This window comes from Heloderma suspectum, chromosome 12, assembly GCF_057233095.1.
Source record: "Heloderma suspectum isolate Gila_16-S chromosome 12, 16-S_ref, whole genome shotgun sequence".
Taxonomy (NCBI): Eukaryota; Metazoa; Chordata; class Lepidosauria; order Squamata; family Helodermatidae; genus Heloderma; species Heloderma suspectum.
This window is the reverse complement of record NC_139469.1, coordinates 4,237,686-4,256,604: the sequence shown is the minus strand read 5'-3', so window position 1 is coordinate 4,256,604 and position 18,919 is coordinate 4,237,686. Positions and strand designations below refer to the sequence as shown.

At 48.7% G+C, this 18,919-nt stretch overlaps 1 protein-coding gene across 2 annotated transcripts in view; it reads left to right on the top strand.

Annotated features, from left to right (window-relative positions):
• The window catches only part of LLGL1 (LLGL scribble cell polarity complex component 1), a 78,273-nt gene that overhangs the window by 53,531 nt on the left and 5,823 nt on the right, over positions 1-18,919 (top strand). For both annotated transcript variants that reach the window (XM_084818138.1, XM_084818139.1), the window contains exons 12-20: positions 1,381-1,534; positions 3,415-3,519; positions 4,411-4,703; positions 6,961-7,114; positions 7,511-7,664; positions 13,111-13,394; positions 14,111-14,375; positions 17,050-17,164; positions 18,429-18,523. In XM_084818138.1, the coding sequence (XP_084674264.1) occupies positions 1,381-1,534; positions 3,415-3,519; positions 4,411-4,703; positions 6,961-7,114; positions 7,511-7,664; positions 13,111-13,394; positions 14,111-14,375; positions 17,050-17,164; positions 18,429-18,523 (1,619 nt within the window). The remainder of the gene's footprint in view (positions 1-1,380; positions 1,535-3,414; positions 3,520-4,410; positions 4,704-6,960; positions 7,115-7,510; positions 7,665-13,110; positions 13,395-14,110; positions 14,376-17,049; positions 17,165-18,428; positions 18,524-18,919) is intronic.

Here is an 18,919-nt window from a genome sequence, read left to right as displayed (position 1 = left end):
TACTAGGCTTGATGGCTATGTGCTACCTCCAGTACCAGAGGCAGTGAGCCTGTGTACACCAGTGATGGGGAACATGGGCGGGAGGGTGCAGTTGTGCTTGTGTCCTGCTTGTGGGTTCCTGGTCAACAGCTGGCTGGCCACTGTGTGAACAGAATGCTGGACTAGATGGACCCTTGATCTGATTCGGCACGGCTCTTCTGACGTTCTTATGTACTTTGTGGAGAAATACATGTATTCTGCCAGCAGGGGTTATCTGTGCGCATGGGCGCAGAGTCGATGTGCCTCTTGTGCAGGCTTGATTCAGGGGTCAAATGCAAGTGCGTAGTCTGCTCCTGTGAAGGAAAGAAAGAGCTTGGGTACAAAAACTCTCCCTCATAATTGGTAGCTTACAAACACACACACACACACACACACACACACACACACACACAGCAAACAGCTGCAGGTCTTGCATGATTGTAGCGTATCGAGCATGTTTCAGTTCAGTGCATGTCCACTTGAAGCTGAGCTGGAGAGCTTGTTGAATTTATGCATTATTAACACGTACTGCCTCGTTTGCTAAAAAGCTATCAAGGCAGAATTTTGTTGTTCAGTCGTTCAGTCGTGTCCGACTCTTCGTGACCCCACGGACCATAACACACCAGGCCTTCCTGTCCTGCGCTCTCTCCCGGAGCGTGCTCAAGTTCATATTCATTGCATCCGTGATGCTATCTAGCCATCTCATCCTCTGCTGTCCCCTTCTCCTTTTGCCTTCAGTCTTTCCCAGCATCAGGGTCTTTTCCAGGGAGTTTTCTCTTCGCATTAGGTGGCCAAAATATTTGAGCTTCAGCTTCAGTATCTGTCCTTCCAATGAGCATTCAGGGTTGATTTCCTTTAGGATTGACAACCATTTAAAATGTTTTATTGTTGTTCCATTGTTGTACTACGCTGCCTCGTGTGACCATCTGCCCTGAAAGGCGGCCAAGAAGTATTTTAAACAACTAAATAAAACATCATAAAACAAAACCTTAAAATAATAAAAAAACACCAAGAACATTAAAAACAGTAAGGGCACAATCCAATACATGTTTAGATAGAAAAAAGTCCTACAACTCCCAGCATCGTAGGATGTTTTTCTGTTTAAGCGTGCATAGGATTGCGCCCTAAAACATTAAAACTACAGGTGTGGGGTTCCCTAAGAGTTCCAACTAGGGCAGGTGGTAATGTACAGCAGAATGCAGGCAGTGAGGAATGTCACTTTTGGGGCTTTGGGAGCAGAGGAGACTCTTGCTAGGTTCTGGCCAAGATCCAGGTACAAGAACAATCACCCTCATAATAGTCGGGGAGCAATTGTCACTGTGGCAACTGTTCCTTTACCCAGCACGACTTCCCTCTCCTCAGCCACGAAGATGGCACAGTGCGGTTCTGGGATGCGTCAGGAGTGTCCCTCAAGCCATTGTACAAGCTGGGCACGGCCAACATTTTCCAGACGGACTGCGAGCACAATGACAGCTTGAACCAGTCCTGCGAGGACGAATGGCCCCCCTTCCGGAAGGTACCCATTTTCTCATCTCAGTTTCTTCGCGCTGGGAATGAGCAGGGGGTGGTTGCTCTTGAATTCCAGAGGAGAAGAGACGAATGTCTCACCCACGGTAGCTCTGCGCGTTTGCGAGCTGCGCGGTTCGACAGGTGGCGCTCTCTTGCCTGCCGGGGCAAGAGACGTACCTCGCGCGTTTCTGCCTGCATGGGGAAATGGATGGCATGGGCTCTTAGGTGTGCAAAAGGGAGGAAAGGGGGTCTCCTGGACAGAGGATCGAGTTTGGAGCCCCGGTTTGAATCCCACCTCGTCATGGCTAGGGATATACGGGTTTTGTTAAATCCCTTCTGTTCGTGTTTCCTGAATTGTCAGGCGTCTTTCCTTCTGTCGTCCACTCATTGGGGTTTTTTAGGGGTGCACAAGAATATTGTTCCACTTGTGCAAATGCGCACCAGCGCAAAAGGGCATTAGCGCAAATCCCCGTGAAAGAAAAAAAAGTCCATGGAATCCTCACGACTTGGAAAAAGCCCGTCTGCTGCGGAATTGCAGGTCGGATTCATTGAAATCCAGACTCATTTCAATCCATTGCAGATTTGTCCGAGATCTCTTGTCACGGCTTCACCGGAGACCTGTTTTAAATGTCAAATGTGTTTGTGTCCTGCCTTGTAGTGGATACTCCAAAACCCTAGAGCAGCCATTCCCCAACCTGGTAGCCCCAAAGATATGGAGGGCACAACTCCCAACGCCCTTAACCATTGGCCACTCTGGGGCTGATGGGAGTTGCAGTCCAAAATGTCTATGGGTTGCCAGCTGTGGGAAGGCTTTCTTAGAATCTTGCTATTCAGTTCATGTTGGGGGAACATCCGTCCGCCCCTGCTCTACCTGCAGAAGGTTGCAAGTTCAGTCTTTGCTCTTTCCAGTTTTTAAAAAAAGATGCAAGGAAGGGGTGATGGGAAAGAGACCCTGGGGCGGTGGGGGAGAGACTTTCTGCCCGAGACCCTGAAGAGAACCACTGCCAGTAGACATTATTGGGCAAAAACACTGTCCTAGTAGAAGGCATTTTGCTTGGCTAATGCTTATCTATATTGGTGCGGACATCGGAGAACTCGAATTTCCTTCACATTTCCAAACTAACTGAACTTTTTTTTTTCCAAACCAGTCTTTCCCAAACTGCAGCCCTGCAGATACATTAGATTAAAAACTCCCACAATGCCAAACCAGCACAGCTATGGGATGATGGGGGTTGTAGTCCAAGAGATCTAGAAGGCACCAGATTGAGGAAGCCTGGTTTTTAAAAGTCAGAAGGCTATTCTGACCGTTTGAGGCGGGCTGGGCGGGCGCTCTCTGCTGCTGCTGCTGTTGTTGTTGAGTGCAAAATGGCTCCAGGGATGGGTGGTGGTGGTGACATCACGGGGTGGGGGGCTGCCAGCTAGTATTGTCCCCCACAGAGGTCGCTACTTAGGTTCACAGTTCAGCCTGTCCAAACCCTGCCATCCAGCGCATTGAGGATTAAACAGTGAAAATGCATCTGTTAGTCCACTTACTAAACAAAAACACTGGCAACACTTTTGTAGTTGTTTGATCTATACTGGTGATCACTGGTTTGTTTGAAGCCATGGAATTGGAGCCTTTTTTGCCTCCATGGCTAGTACTTTTGCTTCTTTAAGTTGCCTGCTGGAGGAGGGGGCAGGGGGGTTGCCGGAGAGTTGGCTTATCAACATAATCCCATGTGGTCTGAAACTCTGGTGGAGGGAGAGAGGATTGACTGTCCCACCCCACAAGGCAACCGTAACCTGGGCTTTCCTGATCTTGGAAGGATCGTGCGAGTCTGATGTTGTGTCCTCCGGTTCTTCTCCCCGCCCCTTATTTGGGGCTGTGCGTGTCTCCTTTTAATCCAGGTTGGCTGCTTTGACCCTTACAGCGACGACCCCAGGCTGGGGATCCAGAAGATAGCTCTGTGCAAATACACGGCTAAGATGGCGGTGGCGGGCACAGCGGGGCAGGTAATGGCAGCAGTGCATCTGTCCAGGTCCCTCCTCCCTGCCCCCCGAAATCCGCCATTCTCTGAGGATCCTTTGGCTTGGCCCCTTCATCCTCGTGTCCCATCTATCAGTGTGTCCCCCGGCTGTCTCTCCAGCTTATACGACAAATACTTTGAGGACAGCGATCTGTCTTGTCTGCTTGTGTGACTCCTAAAGCTCCGCTTATCCCAGTGCAGTATTTCAACCACTGATTTCCCTCCAGTTTTCGAGGGGGTGCCCTGTAGAGTGTGGTCTCGGGGGGGATCCGGGGAAAAAAGGCCCCTCGACCTCCTTTACTGGCAGGTTACTGTCAGCAAGAGCTTTACACTAAAATGTGCTGGTATTTTTCTTTAACTTGGCTCTGCCCATTTCGCCTTTGGCTCCGCCCACCACTGGAACGCAGCCCCCGAGAGCTCCTCTGGAAAGGAACGCGGGCCTTGGGCTGAAAAGAGTTCAACACCCCTGGTGTAGGTGTTCTTGTAGAGGTTCTTCTCCCTCCCCCCTTATTTGGGGGTGTGCGTGTCTCTTTTTAATCCAGGTTGGCTGCTTTGACCCTTACAGCGACGACCCCAGGCTGGGGATCCAGAAGACTGGGAGGCAGCAAGGGGGGAAGGGCGGGATTGTTTAAGGGAGCAGAAGATTTCTGGGGCTCCGGCGTTCCATGCAGAGTGGGAAGTGCAGGAGAAAGCATAGAATCGCTTACGGGAGCATGGGACTTTGAGGGTGGCGGTGTTGGAAAGCGCTCCCCACACGAGTGAAAATACACCTCGCAGGCATTTATAGCCCGAGGCCTCCAACCCCGTTCCCCTCCTGAGCGGAGAAGTCGCTGGTCTCCCTCCTGAGGCCTAGGGCTTCCTTTTCCCTCTGCGGCAGGTGCTGGTGATGGAGCTTGCTGACGAGAAGTCCGAGCACACGATCAGCGTGGCCGTGCTGGACCTCCTCCAGGACCGCGAGGGCTTCACCTGGAAGGGCCACGACCGGCTGGCCCCCAAGAATGGCGCCCTCTCCTTCCTCCCCGGCTTCCAGCCCAGCGTGCTGGTGCAGTGCATGCCCCCCGCGGCCGTCACGGCTGTCACACTGCACTCCGAGTGGAATCTGGTGGCCTTTGGGACCAGCCACGGCTTCGGGCTCTATGATTACTACCGGAGGAACCCTGTGCTGGCCAGGTGAGCGGGGCGAGAGGGGAATGGCAAGGGGCTTGTCTGTATTAAACCTCTAATGCTTTCTGCCATTGCAGCCGCCCGCCACGAAGTGACTGTAGAGGTTGAGGGGTGATCCAGGGGCGTTGCGAGGCACTGAAAATGTCCTATAGGATTTGAGCCTGGGCCCCAAATCTTTTTTGTTGTTGTTGCAAGGATTTGCATGTGCTAATTTATATATATATATATATATATATATATATGCAAATTTATAAATAATTACTCAGATATATTTAAATTTCACAGGAGGCAAAGCTAGCCAGTTAATATCCACATTGCCTCAAATAAAATAAATGCTTATGTTAATGCGCACCCCACCCCCAAACAGTAGTTCCTCTTCAATTACAATTAATTTTCAGTTAGTTGCTGTCCTTTGCCCCGTGTCTCTCCACACCACCCCTTCCGCTCATTTTTCCCTCTTTCCCTCCTGGACAAAATCCACCCCCCTTTCATGTAATTAAGCTTAGAAGAAAAGGTTCCATCGACTCCATAGGAAGTTTTTTAAAGCTTAATTGCCCTGGGGCGGTTGGGGGGAGGCTTCCAGCACGTAGTGGGGAGCAGGTTATTCCTTCCTTCCCTAGCTACAATCCCTCTTGAAAACTACCCCCTGCGTGGCAACGGGGCTAAGAAAGAAATCTTCCATGGGCATCCGGGGCACTCGGGGAAAAGATCCGGGGCCCAGGCTTAGCGGTGCCTGCTGGAGCCCCTCTTGCGGGATGCTGCCCCATCACTGGTGCTGCAGCAGCATCTTGCCTTTCGCCTCAGGCAGCAGAAGGCCCTGGCCGGCCCTGCGGGCTGGATGCTGAGAGACGGCAGGCGAGACAGGGCCGGCCTCGGTCTGATCAGCCAGGCAGCCCTTGCCTCCTTCCGCGCTGCTTGGCACAGCCAGCTGCTTCTGCGGGTGTCTGGTTGGGCGGAGCTGCCCTTCAGCACCCTTCCCTAGCCGGGTGCCCCCCAGACGTTTTTGGACAACAACCCGCAGTGTTCCTGGCCATTGGGCATGCTGACTGGGGCTCATGGGAGTTGAAGTGCCAAACGTCTGGAGGGCTGTTAGTTGGGTGAAGCTGTCATGGAACCTGGGAGGAACTCATGACCTTGGGAAGGGGAAGGAGCGTAGACCAGTGGTAGAGCCCCTGCAGAAGACTGCTGCCCGTCAGTGTTGACAGTACTGGGCCAGATGGACCAAGGTCTGACTCGGCATAAGGCAGCCTCCTGCAGCCCTCTCTGTCTACCTACTTACCTACCTATCTACCTATCTATTTCTATACTGGCCAATAGCCAGAGCTATCGTTTCACTGTGGTACACTGCCTTGAGCAAGCTACTGCCTTGAAAGGTGACCAAGAAGTATTTTAAATAAACTCATCAAGAAATAAAGCAAAAGTTTAAAATAATAAAAAGCAAGGACATTAACAACTGTTAAGGCTGCAATCCAATGCATGTTCAGATAGCAAAAAAGTCCTACAGCTCCCAGCACTGTAGGACTTCTTTCTGCTTAAACATGCCTAGGATCACACCTCAAAACTATTTATTTATTAATTTCATTTCTATATCGCCCAGTAGCTGGGGCTCTCTGGCCGGTTCACAAAAGTTGAACCACAAACGCTATAAGATATGAAAGCTTAAAACCACAAAATAACAGTACAGCCAGAATAGAACCTTGCAGCAATGCAGCAATTTAAAATACAGATGTAAAACGCCAGAGCTAAAAGACTAGGAAGCTAAAATGCTAAAATACTGGGAGAATAGAAAGGCCTTCACCTGGTGCTGGAAGGAGAACAACGTAGGCGCCAGGCGAACCTCTCCAGGGAGCTCATTCCACAGCCAAGGGGCCACAGCAGAAAAGGCCTCTTCCTATTTAAATCAGAGCTTTATTCAGAATCATGACGACTGGAATAAATTATCTTTAGAGGGAAGGGGCGTAGCTCAGTGGTAGACCCCTGCTTTTTTATGCAGGAGGTCCCAGGTTCAATCCCCGGGACCTCCAGGTAGAGCTGGGAAAGAATCCTGCCTGAATCCCCGGAGAGCTGCTGCTGCCAGTCAGTGTCGACGGTACAGGGCGAGATGGACCCGGAGTCTGGCTCAGTCTAAGGCAGCTCCCTAAGTTCCTTCCGGTGGAAGCCGCTGGGGTAGAAGCAGCTCGTGCGCGAGGGGCAGCAGGACAGGCTCCGCCAGATGCCGGTCGCCGCCTCAGAGGCCCTGATGCTCCTGGGCGGGGTCTTGCAGGTGCACGTTGCATCCCAACGACTCGCTGGCCATGGAGGGTCCCCTCTCCCGCGTGAAGTCCCTGAAGAAGTCACTGCGCCAGTCCTTCCGCCGGATCCGCAAGAGCAGGGCGTCGGGCAAGAAGAGGGTCAACGCCAGTAGCCCCTCGAGCAAGGTGAGCAGAGCAGGGAGGCGTGTGCCAGGCTGTGGGTTCGAGTCCTGAGTGTTCGTCCTGACGGTGTGGGCGGGAAGGGAGCAGGAGCTAGAGGGTTGGGGAGCCATGTGTGAACGTAGCGCGTTTGCAAGCCACGCTCCGAAGGCCCTGATTCTAACGATGCTTCCGGGACGCTCCAAGGCCTTGCTTGCCGAAGGGAAACGGTTCCGCCTCCAGGAAAAGTGAATCTGGCCTGGCACAGGACAGGGGAGGGCCTGTCCTGTGCCAGGCCCTCCCCTCAACTTCCTCAACCTGGCGCCCTCCAGGTAGGTTGGACTACAACTCCCATCAGCCTCTGCCAGCATGCACGTTCCGTATTGTGACCGGAACCTTGCTCCCTTCTCCCCCACCCCCCAGGTGCAGGAGGCAAACGCGCAGCTGGCTGAACAACCTGGCCCCCACGACGTCGAGATGACCCCCGTCCAGCGGCGAATTGAGCCCCGGTCAGCAGACGACTCGCTGTCGGGGGTCGTGCGCTGCCTCTACTTTGCCGACACCTTCCTCCGAGACGGTAAGGATGGGGAGAGGAGAACCCAGGGTGCGGGGATCGGTGTCTGAAACGAAGGCGCTCCGTCTTCTTGGCATGGGGCAGGGGGACGTGAGCATCTTCTCCCACGAAGGTCGCTGCTGAGGCTCACCGTTACGCAGCTCGTTGCCGCGTTCTTTGTGATTTCAAGCCGACTGCTAGGAAGGGGATGATGGTTCTGCAGCCCAGTTTCACTCCTGCTGTGTTTGCAAACTTCTGGCACACGAGTCCTTGAAGGAGGGAGGTGGGGGTGCTCCTGTTTCCGGGAGAAAGAGGGACTGCGTGTCCCCAAACTGCTGATGGCGTGCAGAAGATTGAGTCGTTCGTTTTTGTTTCGTTTGAAATCATTTTCAGCATGTTTATCTGAATCCTATAGACTACATAAACATATACCTAATGTGCAATGGATATTAGCAGATTAAGTTGTGAATAAGTTAAACGCTGGTAATGTTGGTAAAACATTATACAGTAACAGAAAATTAGTCAATCTGTCAAAATGTCTTAACGCGATATATATGTGTTATATATGTTTCAAATAAATCAGCATAGAATTCATAATACACAATAGGATTAATACATTTAGCCGTAAGTAAGTTAAGATGCCCCTTCATGGATCACTGCCTTGTTGTGGCGAAGGGGCTTGCGTAACTCAGTGAAGCCATAAGCTATGCCGTGCAGGGCCACCCAAGACGGACAGGTCATGGCGGAGAGTTCTGACAAAGTGTGGTCCACTGGAGAAGGAAATGGCAACCCACTCCAGTATTCTTGCCAAGAAAACCCCATGGAACGTATCACAAGGCTAAAAGAGATGACGCCGGAAGATGAGCCCCTCAGGTCGGAAGGTGTCCAATATGCTACTGGGGAAGAGCAGAGGGTATTTCCAAGTAGTGCCAGAAAGAGTGAAGCGGCTGGGCCAAAGCCGAAAGGACACTCAGCTGTGGATGTGTCTGGTGGTGAAAAGAAAGTTCGATGCTGTCAAGAACAATATTGTTTAGGAACCTGGAATGTCAGATCAATGAATCAAGGTAAGCTGGAGGTGGTCAAACATGAGATGGCAAGATTGAACATCGACATCTTGGGAATCAGCGAACTCAAATGGACAGGCATGGGCGATATTAATTCAGATGACCATCATATCTACTACTGTGGGCAAGAATCCCTTAGAAGAAATGGAGTAGCACTCATAGTCAACAAAAGGGTGGGAAAAGCAGTACTGGGGTACAATCTCAAAAATGATAGAATGATCTCAGTACGAATCCAAGGCAAACCATTCAACATCACAGTAATTCAAGTCTATGCCCCAACCACTGATGCCGAGGAAGCTGAGGTTGATCGGTTCTATGAAGACCTACAACACCTTCTAGAACTAACACCAAAAAAATATGTCCTCTTCATCATAGGGGATTGGAATGCTAAAGTAGGAAGTCAAGAAATCACCAGGATAACAGGCAGGCATGGCCTTGGTGTACAAAATGAAACAGGACAAAAGCTAATAGAGTTTTGCCAAGAGAACACGCTGATCATAGCAAACACTCTTTTCCAACAGCACAAGAGATGACTCTACACATGGACATCACCAGATGGTCAATATCAAAATCAGATTGATTATGTCCTTTGCAGCCAAAGATGGAGAAGCTCTATACAGTCAGTAAAAACAAGACCTGGAGCTGACTGTGGCTCAGATCATGAGCTTCTTGTGGCAAAAGTTCGGCTTAAATTGAAGAACGTAGGGAAAACCACTAAACCATTTAGGTATGACCTCAATCATATCCCTTATGAATATACAGTGGAGGTGAGGAATAGATTTCAGGGATTAGACCTGATAGACAGAGTGCCTGAGGAACTATGGACGGAGGTCCGTAACATTGTTCAGGAGGCAGCAACTCAATCCATCCCAAAGAAAAAGAAATGCAAGAAAGCCAAGTGGCTGTCTGAGGAGGCTTTACAAGTAGCTGAGGAAAGAAGGGAAGCGAAAAGCAAGGGAGAAAGGGGAAGATATATCCAACTGAATGCAGAGTTCCAGAGAATAGCAAGGAGAGACAAGAAGGCCTTCTTAAATGAACAATGCAAAGAAATCGAGGAAAACAACAGAATGGGAAAGACTAGAGATCTCTTCAAGAAAATCGGAGCTATCAAGGGAACGTTTTGTGCAAAGGCGAGCATGATAAAGGACAAAGAAGGCAGGGACCTAACAGAAACAGATGAGATTAAGAAGAGGTGGCAAGAATACACAGAAGAACTATACAGGAAAGATCTTAATGTCCCTGATAGCAATGATAGTGCGGTCACTGAACTTGAGCCGGACATCCTACAGAGTGAAGTCAAGTGGGCCTTAGGAATCATTACTAACAACAAAGCTAGCGGAGATGACAGTATTCCAGCTGAGGTATTTAAAATCCTAAAAGATGATGCTGTTAAAGTGCTGCATTCAATATGCCAACAAATCTGGAACACTCAGCGGTGGCCACAAGACTGGAAAAGGTCAGTTTACATTCCAGTTCCAAAGAAGGGCAACGCCAAAGAGTGTTCAAACTACCGCACAATTGTGCTCATTTCACATGCCAGCAAGGTGATGCTCAAAATCCTACAGGCTAGGTTTCAGCAGTATGCGAACTGAGAACTACCAGAAGTACAAGCTGGGTTTCGAAGAGGCAGAGGAACTAGAGATCAAATCACCAACGTTCGCTGGATCATGGAGAAAGCAAGATAATTCCAGAAAAACGTCTATTTCTGCTTCACTGACTACGCTAAAGCCTTTGATTGTGTGGATCACAACAAACTGTGGCAAATTCTTAAAGTGATGGGAGTACCAGACCACCTTACCTGTCTCCTGAGAAACTTGTACGAGGGTCAAGAAGCAACAGTAAGAACCAGACATGGAACAACCGAGTGGTTCAAAATTGGGAAAGGAGTATGACAAGGCTGCATATTGTTACCCTGCTTATTTAACATATATGCAGAGTACATCATGAGAAACACCGGGTTGGATGAATCACAGGTCGGAATTAAGATTGCTGGGAGAATTATCAACAACCTCCAATATGCAGACGATACCACCCTAATGGCAGAAAGCGAAGAGGATCTCAAGAGCCTCTTGTTGAGGGTGAAAGAGGAGAGTGCAAAAGCTGGTTTGAAACTCAACATTAAAAAAACGAAGATCATGGCATCTGGCCCCATCACTTCCTGGCATATAGAAGGGGAGGAAATGGAAGCAGTGACAGATTTTACTTTCTTGGGCTCCAAGATCACCACAGACGGTGACTGTAGCCATGAAATTAAAAGGCGCTTGCTCCTTGGGAGGAAAGCTATGGCCAACCTAGACAGCATAGTAAGAAGCGGAGACATCACCTTGCCGACAAAGGTCCGTCTAATCAAAGCTATGGTTTTCCCAGTAGTAATGTATGGCTGTGAGAGCTGGACTATAAGGAAGGCTGAGTGCCGAAGAATCGATACTTTTGAACTGTGGTGCTGGAGAAGACTCTTACGAGTTCCCTGGACTGCAAGGAGGTCAAATCAGTCCATCCTAAAGGAAATCAACCCTGAGTGCTCATTGGAAGGACAGATACTGAAGCTGAAGCTCCAATATTTTGGCCACCTAATGCGAAGAGAAAACTCCCTGGAAAAGACCCTGATGCTGGGAAAGACTGAAGGCAAAAGGAGAAGGGGACGGCAGAGGATGAGATGGCTAGATAGCATCACTGATGCAATGAATATGAACTTGAGCATGCTCCGGGAGAGAGCGCAGGACAGGAAGGCCTGGCGTGCTATGGTCCATGGGGTCACGAAGAGTCGGACACGACTGAACGACTGAACAACAACAACAAAGTTAAGATGGAAAAATGCATAAAAAGTTAATACGGTAATAAAAATTAGTCAGTCTGTCAAAATGTCTTAACACGATATACGTGTTATATATGTTTCAAATAAATCAGCATAGAATTCGTAATACGCAATGACATTAATACATTTAGTCGTGGGTAAGTTAAGATGGAAAAATGCATAAAAAGTTAATACGGTAATAAAAATTAGTCAGTCTGTCAAAATGTCTTAACATGATATATGTGTTATATATGTTTCAAATAAATCAGCATAGAATTCACAATACACAATGGCATTAATACATTTAATCATAAGTTAAGATGGAAAAATGTGTAAAAGGTTAATATGGTAATAAAAATTAGTCAACCTATTAAAAAGGATAGTTTTATTGATTTATTTATCACTAACATTTAGATGAACGTATAATATGTAATATGCAATGGTACAAATGCATTTGGTCATAAGTTAAGATGGAAAAATGGGGAAAAGATAAATAAGAACAACAATTAAAAAGGATAATATTGTTGATTTATATATCACTTTAGATACCGCCTTATGTGTTAAAAAGCCATCAAGGCCGTGCACAGGGATTTAGAACAGTAAATTATACAAAACAATATGAGATAGGTTTACGGTTAAAGCTTAAAAAAAATTCTCATAATAGAAGAACAGAAAGAGCTAAGAGACTGCTGGATAAACAGATAATTATCTTAAAAGAAGTGGCTTATGATGAAAGGAAAAGGGTTGCCTGTTGCAACTTGTTTTGTCTTCTGGTAGAGAGAGAGAAGCTACTTGGCTTCCTGCTTTTTGCGCTCACCCTGTCTCTCTCTCTCCGCCTCTCAGAGCTCACTTGCTGATCTGATCACAGGGTTAGAAAGTACCCCAGACCCTCCACCAGCTTGCCCTAGCCCCATCGCCCTCCAGGTATGTTGGACTACATCACTCCTACAGTGGGAGCTGTAGTCCGACACATCTGGAGGGCAGAGCGTCGGGAGAACCTGCTGTGTGCACCTTCCCTTCTGTTCACAGAATCAATCCTGACGCTGGCTGGTTTTTCCGCATGTGGCTGCCTTTTTGTCTAGCAAGGGGAGCGGCCTGCTCTGGCCTGCCAACAGGCCCCTCTCAAGAAGGGTCTGTCAACATGGCTTTTGGAAGCACAGGCCTTTCTCTTGCCACGTAGGAGAACGTTGTCAGCCTTTAGCGTCTTGGGATGGCCCCCGTCTCACGCTAGGGATGTCAGAGAAATCCACAAGTGATTCAAATAGGCTTGGATTTCTATGAATGTGTCCCGCGGATTCTGCAACAGACTGGCTTTTTCCGAGACACTGTGGACTTGCCAACAGTTTTTTAACTTGGGGTGTGTGCGTGTGCGTGTTAGCGCTAATGTGCATTAGCGCTAATATGCAGGCGTGCACTTACACAAGTGCACATTAGCGCTAATATGCATTTGCAAACAGGAACAAAATTCTTGTCTGTAAAATCCAATTCCGTCAATGAGCAGACAATGGAACAAAAGACGCCTGACAATCTGGAAAACACAAACTGAACAGATTAAACAGAATCTGTACATCTCTATCTCATGTTACTTGCCTACCCTCTGCTCTTCCCACAGCCGCACATCATGGGCCCACCATGTGGGCTGGCACAAACTCCGGCTCGGTGTTTGCCTATGCCCTGGAGGTCCCTTCGCAGGAGAAGTTTTCAGAGCGCTCTGTGGAGGCGGTCCTCGGCAAGGAAATCCAGCTCATGCACAGAGCGCCGGTGGTGTCAATCGCCGTCCTGGATGGCCGGGGGAATCCGCTGCCGGAACCGTACGAGGTCTCACGGGACCTGGCCAAAGCCCCCGACATGCAGGGCAGCCATTCGGTGCTCATAGCCTCGGAAGAGCAGTTCAAGGTAACCCTGGCTAAGGAGGGCAGGAAGCCATGGAGGCGGGTAATGTAATAACATTCTAGAGGGGAATGAGTGTGAGAAAGCAGTTGTCCGCCTTTGTCATTTCAGTCTCAGCTTCCATGTGTTGGGGGAACTCATGAAAAGTGCCCCCCTTGCAATCGTTTTTGGGGTGGGCAGGCCGTGAGCAGGGGCCAAAGGTGTTTGCTCATTCAGAGTGAAGGCAAGAAACATTGCACTCTCTGAACTGGCTTCATGATACTGTGATGTCATCACACACTCCTGCATTGGCTTTGATCAGTATTCCCAGGCCAAAGAATGCCGCTTCACTTTTTTTTTTTTTTTTTAAGTTGCTGATGACGGAATGAGCTGGCACTGAGTATTGTGAAAGATGAACAAGGATTTTGGGGGAAGCACTTGCTGGCCCTTGCTCCAAAGTCCTCTTTTGCACTGAAATGTTGATGCGCAAACATTTCAACATCACCTTGGTGATGCTGTGCTTACGTGCGCAGGCGCAATACATTTCCGGTCCTGCAAATGCAGCAGGGAGTCCGTCTACTCTGCCTTGAGCTCCATGGAGGAAGGGGCGTGCTAGAAATGTCAGAGAACCACGAGTGTCCCTAAGAATTGGGCCCTCCCAAGGTGGAGATGGTGGGGCTGAAGTTGCGCGCGCCCTGTGCCCTCCCTTCTTCCACCCGCTCTCCCTCCTCGACCCACCCCAGGTGTTCACGCTGCCCAAAGTGAGCGCCAAGACCAAGTTCAAGCTGACAGCCCACGAAGGCTGCCGGGTGCGCAAGGTGGGGCTGGTGAACTTTGCCAGCGCTGCGTGTGAGGACTACGTGGAGAGCGGCCTGGCCTGCCTCACCAACCTGGGGGACATCCACGTCTTCACGGTGCCAGGCCTGCGGCCGCAGGTGCACTACGACTGCATCCGGAAGGAGGACATCAGTGGCATCGCCTCATGCGTCTTCACCAAGCATGGGCAAGGTGAACCCGACGGAGCAGGGAGGGGTGCAAGTTTGTGTGGGGAGGGGCAGCCGAAACGATCAAAGGGCTGGAGCTCCTTCCTGAACAAGGAGAGGGGAAGGCATCTGGGACGTTTCAGTTTAGAAAGAAGACAAGTCTGTGCTTGCCAGATAGCTAAGATCCACTTTGGAGGTTTGTCTCTGGGTGTCTGCAATGGTGTATCCGATGGCTACAGGGAAAGAGCCTTCTCTGTAGTGGCCCCCGTCTGTGGAATGCCCTTCCCCAAGCGATCCACCTGTCATCTTCACTGTGTATGTTTAGACGCCAGATTAAGACCTTTCTCTGCCAGTAGGCATGTAATCTTTAATCTGTAGCTCTGTCTCTTAAATATTTGTTTTAATATCTTCATATTTTGATATTTCTATGGTTGTATTTATTGTTGTGGTTGTTCTGTTGTTGTTTTGGTTTTTTTAAGTTATTGTATATTGCCCCAAGGGCATTTGCTGGTTGAGCGCTATATGTACTTAATAAATAAATAAAAATAAAATGAGTAAAGTGCGGGGTGGACAGATGTGATAGAGCCATATAAAATTATAGCCAAATACAGGAAGGAGAAGACTGGCTTGAGAAGAAGTCTTTCTCCTGCTCACAAAATATTGGGCATCCTGGCCCAGGGCATCGTCTGAAGGCACATGAGGCAGCCACCGTGCTGGAGCTAAGCAGGGCTGGGTCTGGTCAGTGCTTGGAGGGAGACCCCCTGGGAACCACATGTTCCCTTGAGTTCCATGATGAAAGAAAGGGGGGATATAAATGTAATTAATTAACAGAAGGAACTCTCTGCCACAAGATGTGGTAGTTGGTGCTGGCCTAAGATACCACTGGAAGAGGGTGAGGCAGATTCAGGGAAGAGGAGGAGGAGAGGTCCATCAACAGCTTTTAACTGTGAGTACTAAATGGAATCTCCATCTTCAAAGGCAGAATGCCAGGTACTGGGGCTATGCAGCGAGAGAAGGCTGTTCTCCTTATGCTGTGCTTGTGCGCTTCGCAGAGGCATCCAGCTGGCCACTGTTGGAGGCCAGGATGCTGAGCTGCTTGGGCCTGTCGTTTGATCCAGTAGGGCTGCTCTGAACAGGTTGGGGCTCTACAGGGCAGAGCATAACCATCAGATGCCTCCACAGACAACCAGAAGTGATGCAAACAGTCCAGCGATCGAGAGCTTGCGCGTGGCTCGTTGTCTGGCTTGGCCGTGATTCTGAGCCCAGAATTCTGGAGTTCTTTCCACACAGTGATGCTGTTCACACAACATGCTAACCCACACTCAGTGGTTGGGTGTGGGTTGTTTTGAACCATAGGTTGTTCATTGAACCGTGGGTTATCGTGTTGCCTGAACGCAGCAAGGGTAACTTGTTAACTGTGCAGTGTGGCTTATTTTTTTCAGCAAGCCCCCTTGAGAACCCATAGTTGGTTGTGGGTTGTTCAGGGTGGTTAACAAGCCACCCTGACTATGTTCAGACAACACGATAACCCACAGTTCAACAACCCACGGTTCAAACAACCCATACTCAACCACTGTGTCTGTTAGCATGTTGTGTGAACAGCCCTGGTGTGTTCGGGGTAGAGATGTGTGAATCAGCAAACCTTGAGTTTCTTTGAATTCCATCTCAAAGCTCATTCTGACCTGTGCCCATATCAGATTGGAGCGTTGTTTTTCTTTTCACACCATAGTGCTTATTTTTGTGTGTGTTTTTCCAAATGTACCCATGAATTGTGGACATTTTTGAAACGTGTGCATTGTTCTCCCATTGATTAAGGGAGGAAAAGAAGTTTCAAAGCATTAATTTTTTCGTGCTCATTTTTCAAATATACACTTTCCCAAATGCTTTTTTTGTTCCGCAAATTGTGTCATTAACTTGGAAATGTATGGACTTCGACTACAGGTTGCATTTGGGCCTGGGTTCAGTTCCAGGAGGTGTGAACTGGGAAAATTCTCCTCAAAATGAAACTGAAACAAATTTCTCATACATGCCTAGAGGTGACCCCTTAGAGGGCAGGGACTTATTTATTTATTTCATTTCATTTCTATACCGCCCAATAGCTGAAGCTCTCTGGGCGGTTCACAAAAATTAAAACCAAACATCACACAATAAAACAATTTAAAATATATAGAACATTAAAACCACAATATAACAATACAACCACAATAAAACCTAGCAGCAGTGCAGGAGTTTAAAATACAGATTTAAAACAGCAAAGCTAAAAATTTAGAAAGCTAAAATGCTAAAATGCCTGGGAAAACAAAAAGGTCTTCACCTGGCGCCAAAAGGAATACAATGTAGGTGCCAGGCGAACCTCACCAGGGAGCTCATTCCAGAGCTGGGGTGCCACAGCAGAGAAAGCCCTCCTCCTAGTAGCCACCCGCCTCACTTCCTTTGGCAGGGGCTCACGGAGAAGGGCCGCTGACGATGATCTTAAGGTCCGGGCAGGCACATATGGGAGGAGGCGATCCTTCAGGTAGCCTGGCCCCAAGCCGTTAAGGGCTTTGAATGTTAACACCAGCACTTTGAATCGGGCCCGGAAATGGACTGGCAGCCAGTGCAGCTGGAAAAGTACTGGCGTAATATGAGTAATATGAGGGACTGTTACCCTCCTGGCTTTTAAGCGGAGCTCTATGGCTCCCTCTCCTTTCTCTTTCCAGGTTTCTACTTGATCTCTCCATCGGAGTTTGAGCGATTTTCCCTGAGCACCAGAAATATCACGGAGCCGCTGTGTGTGCTTGACACAAGTCGTATTCATGACGCCACCTGTCTCGGGTAAGGGCAGCCCCACAGTAGTAGCTGTAGCTTTGCAGCAAGTGACTGAGCCCTTGGGTAGCACTACTACTTTAAGTACAGGGAAATACTTTGGTGGTAGGGGACACTATTTTGTACACCAGGGATTCTGCAAAATGCTTGGCTCTGTGAACGCAGGCCGACTCCCATAGGAAAATAGACTTCAGTTTCTGAGAATCTTGATCTTCTTTAAAAACAAGTTTCTAGTCCCTAAGCTGCAGGGAGATGCCCGAAACACACGTGTACAATGCCTGTGGGAAGTTCAGAAACAAGGTGTGTGTGTGTGTGTGTGTGTGTGTAACTTAATTGCCCTTTCCTCTCCCCTGTGATGAGTAAAACCTGAATGAATGAGTTATGCAAAATAACAAAATCTTTATGCAAAATAGGAGAAACTATGCAAACTTAATGTGCATTATTTTTTATGGGCTGAAGAATTCTGCATTTCTTACTGCAGAACTCGGGAGCGGGAATATTAGCATGGAACAAACTCAGCCTTAGTGAGAGAGGTGTGCATAGAACTTCAATCACTGTTTCTCAGAGTCAGACCAGATGGTGTGATCGTGGGAAAATATATATATATATATATATATATATATATATAGAGAGAGAGAGAGAGAGAGAGAGTGAGTAAGTAGCAGCTGTAGGGGGTCCCCTGATCTGAGTCTCCTCCTCTCCTCACTATTTGCATCGGTAACAGAGCTCTGGCAGTCATGGGGCAGGGGGATCCAGATCAGGACCCTGGTGGGGGGAAAGTGTGAAGCCTCCCCACTCCTTGGTCACAGGCTGACCGAGGTGGGGGTCAGGGGGAGGCAGTTGCTATTTACTTAACAATGCATTTCACTTTATTACTGTGAATAATGTTGTATTTAGTTTGGATTGGAAATAGGTTGGGCGGTGGGGCCTCTCTCAGCCTGAGAGCCAAATTGCATTTCAGAGAAACTCTCAGGTGGGCAGAGGTGAAGGCAAAAGGGGTGGGGTCAAATGTACTAAAAATATCAGCTTATTTTAGGTGAAAACCCTCCCTGCCAGTAACGAAGCCTTAGGAGAAGCTTTTCAGCCTTTTAGAAGGGGGGGAAACTGCATGGAAGCTGTGATGTAACCAAACCATCAGTGGTTGGGGAAAGTGGGCGGGGCCAGGGGAAGGGGCGTGCCCATGTGGGGAAGCTCGGAGGGCCGCTGTCTTGTGAGGCTCTGCACCCCTGGTGTAGCTGGTGGGACATTAAGCGCTGCTCCCTCGTTCTTTCAGGAACAGCTTCGCAGCGACGCCGAAACTAAACCAGGCTAACGGAACGCACATCCTGCAAGGCTCGGAGGGCAGCCGCTCCCTCGCCAGCAGCGATCGTAAGGAAGCGACTGTTTCTCCTCCGTATGGCAGAACAGCAGAGAAATCAGTCTGTGACTTTTGGGTTGACATCTGACCCGGCCTATTCAAGTTACCGCTCCGTTTCAAACCGTTTTATCCTCACTTGGCTATTCTAAATGCTCTGTAAACTGGTGGTATCGCCATTTCTGATATTAAATTACACATTTCTTTTCTGTAAAAAAAGTTCTGTTTCTCTAGGGGGTTTTGATTTAAAAAAACCAACTCAGTGCAAGGTTGTTTTCCTTTTTTTACTAGCAACGGGGTATTTTAGAACAAATTCCTTCTTTGCTTGTAACACGTTGTCCCTTCTGTAAATGAGCGCAGCACCCATCTCAAAGCATTCAAAGGGACGCAGCACCTATCTAGTCTGAATT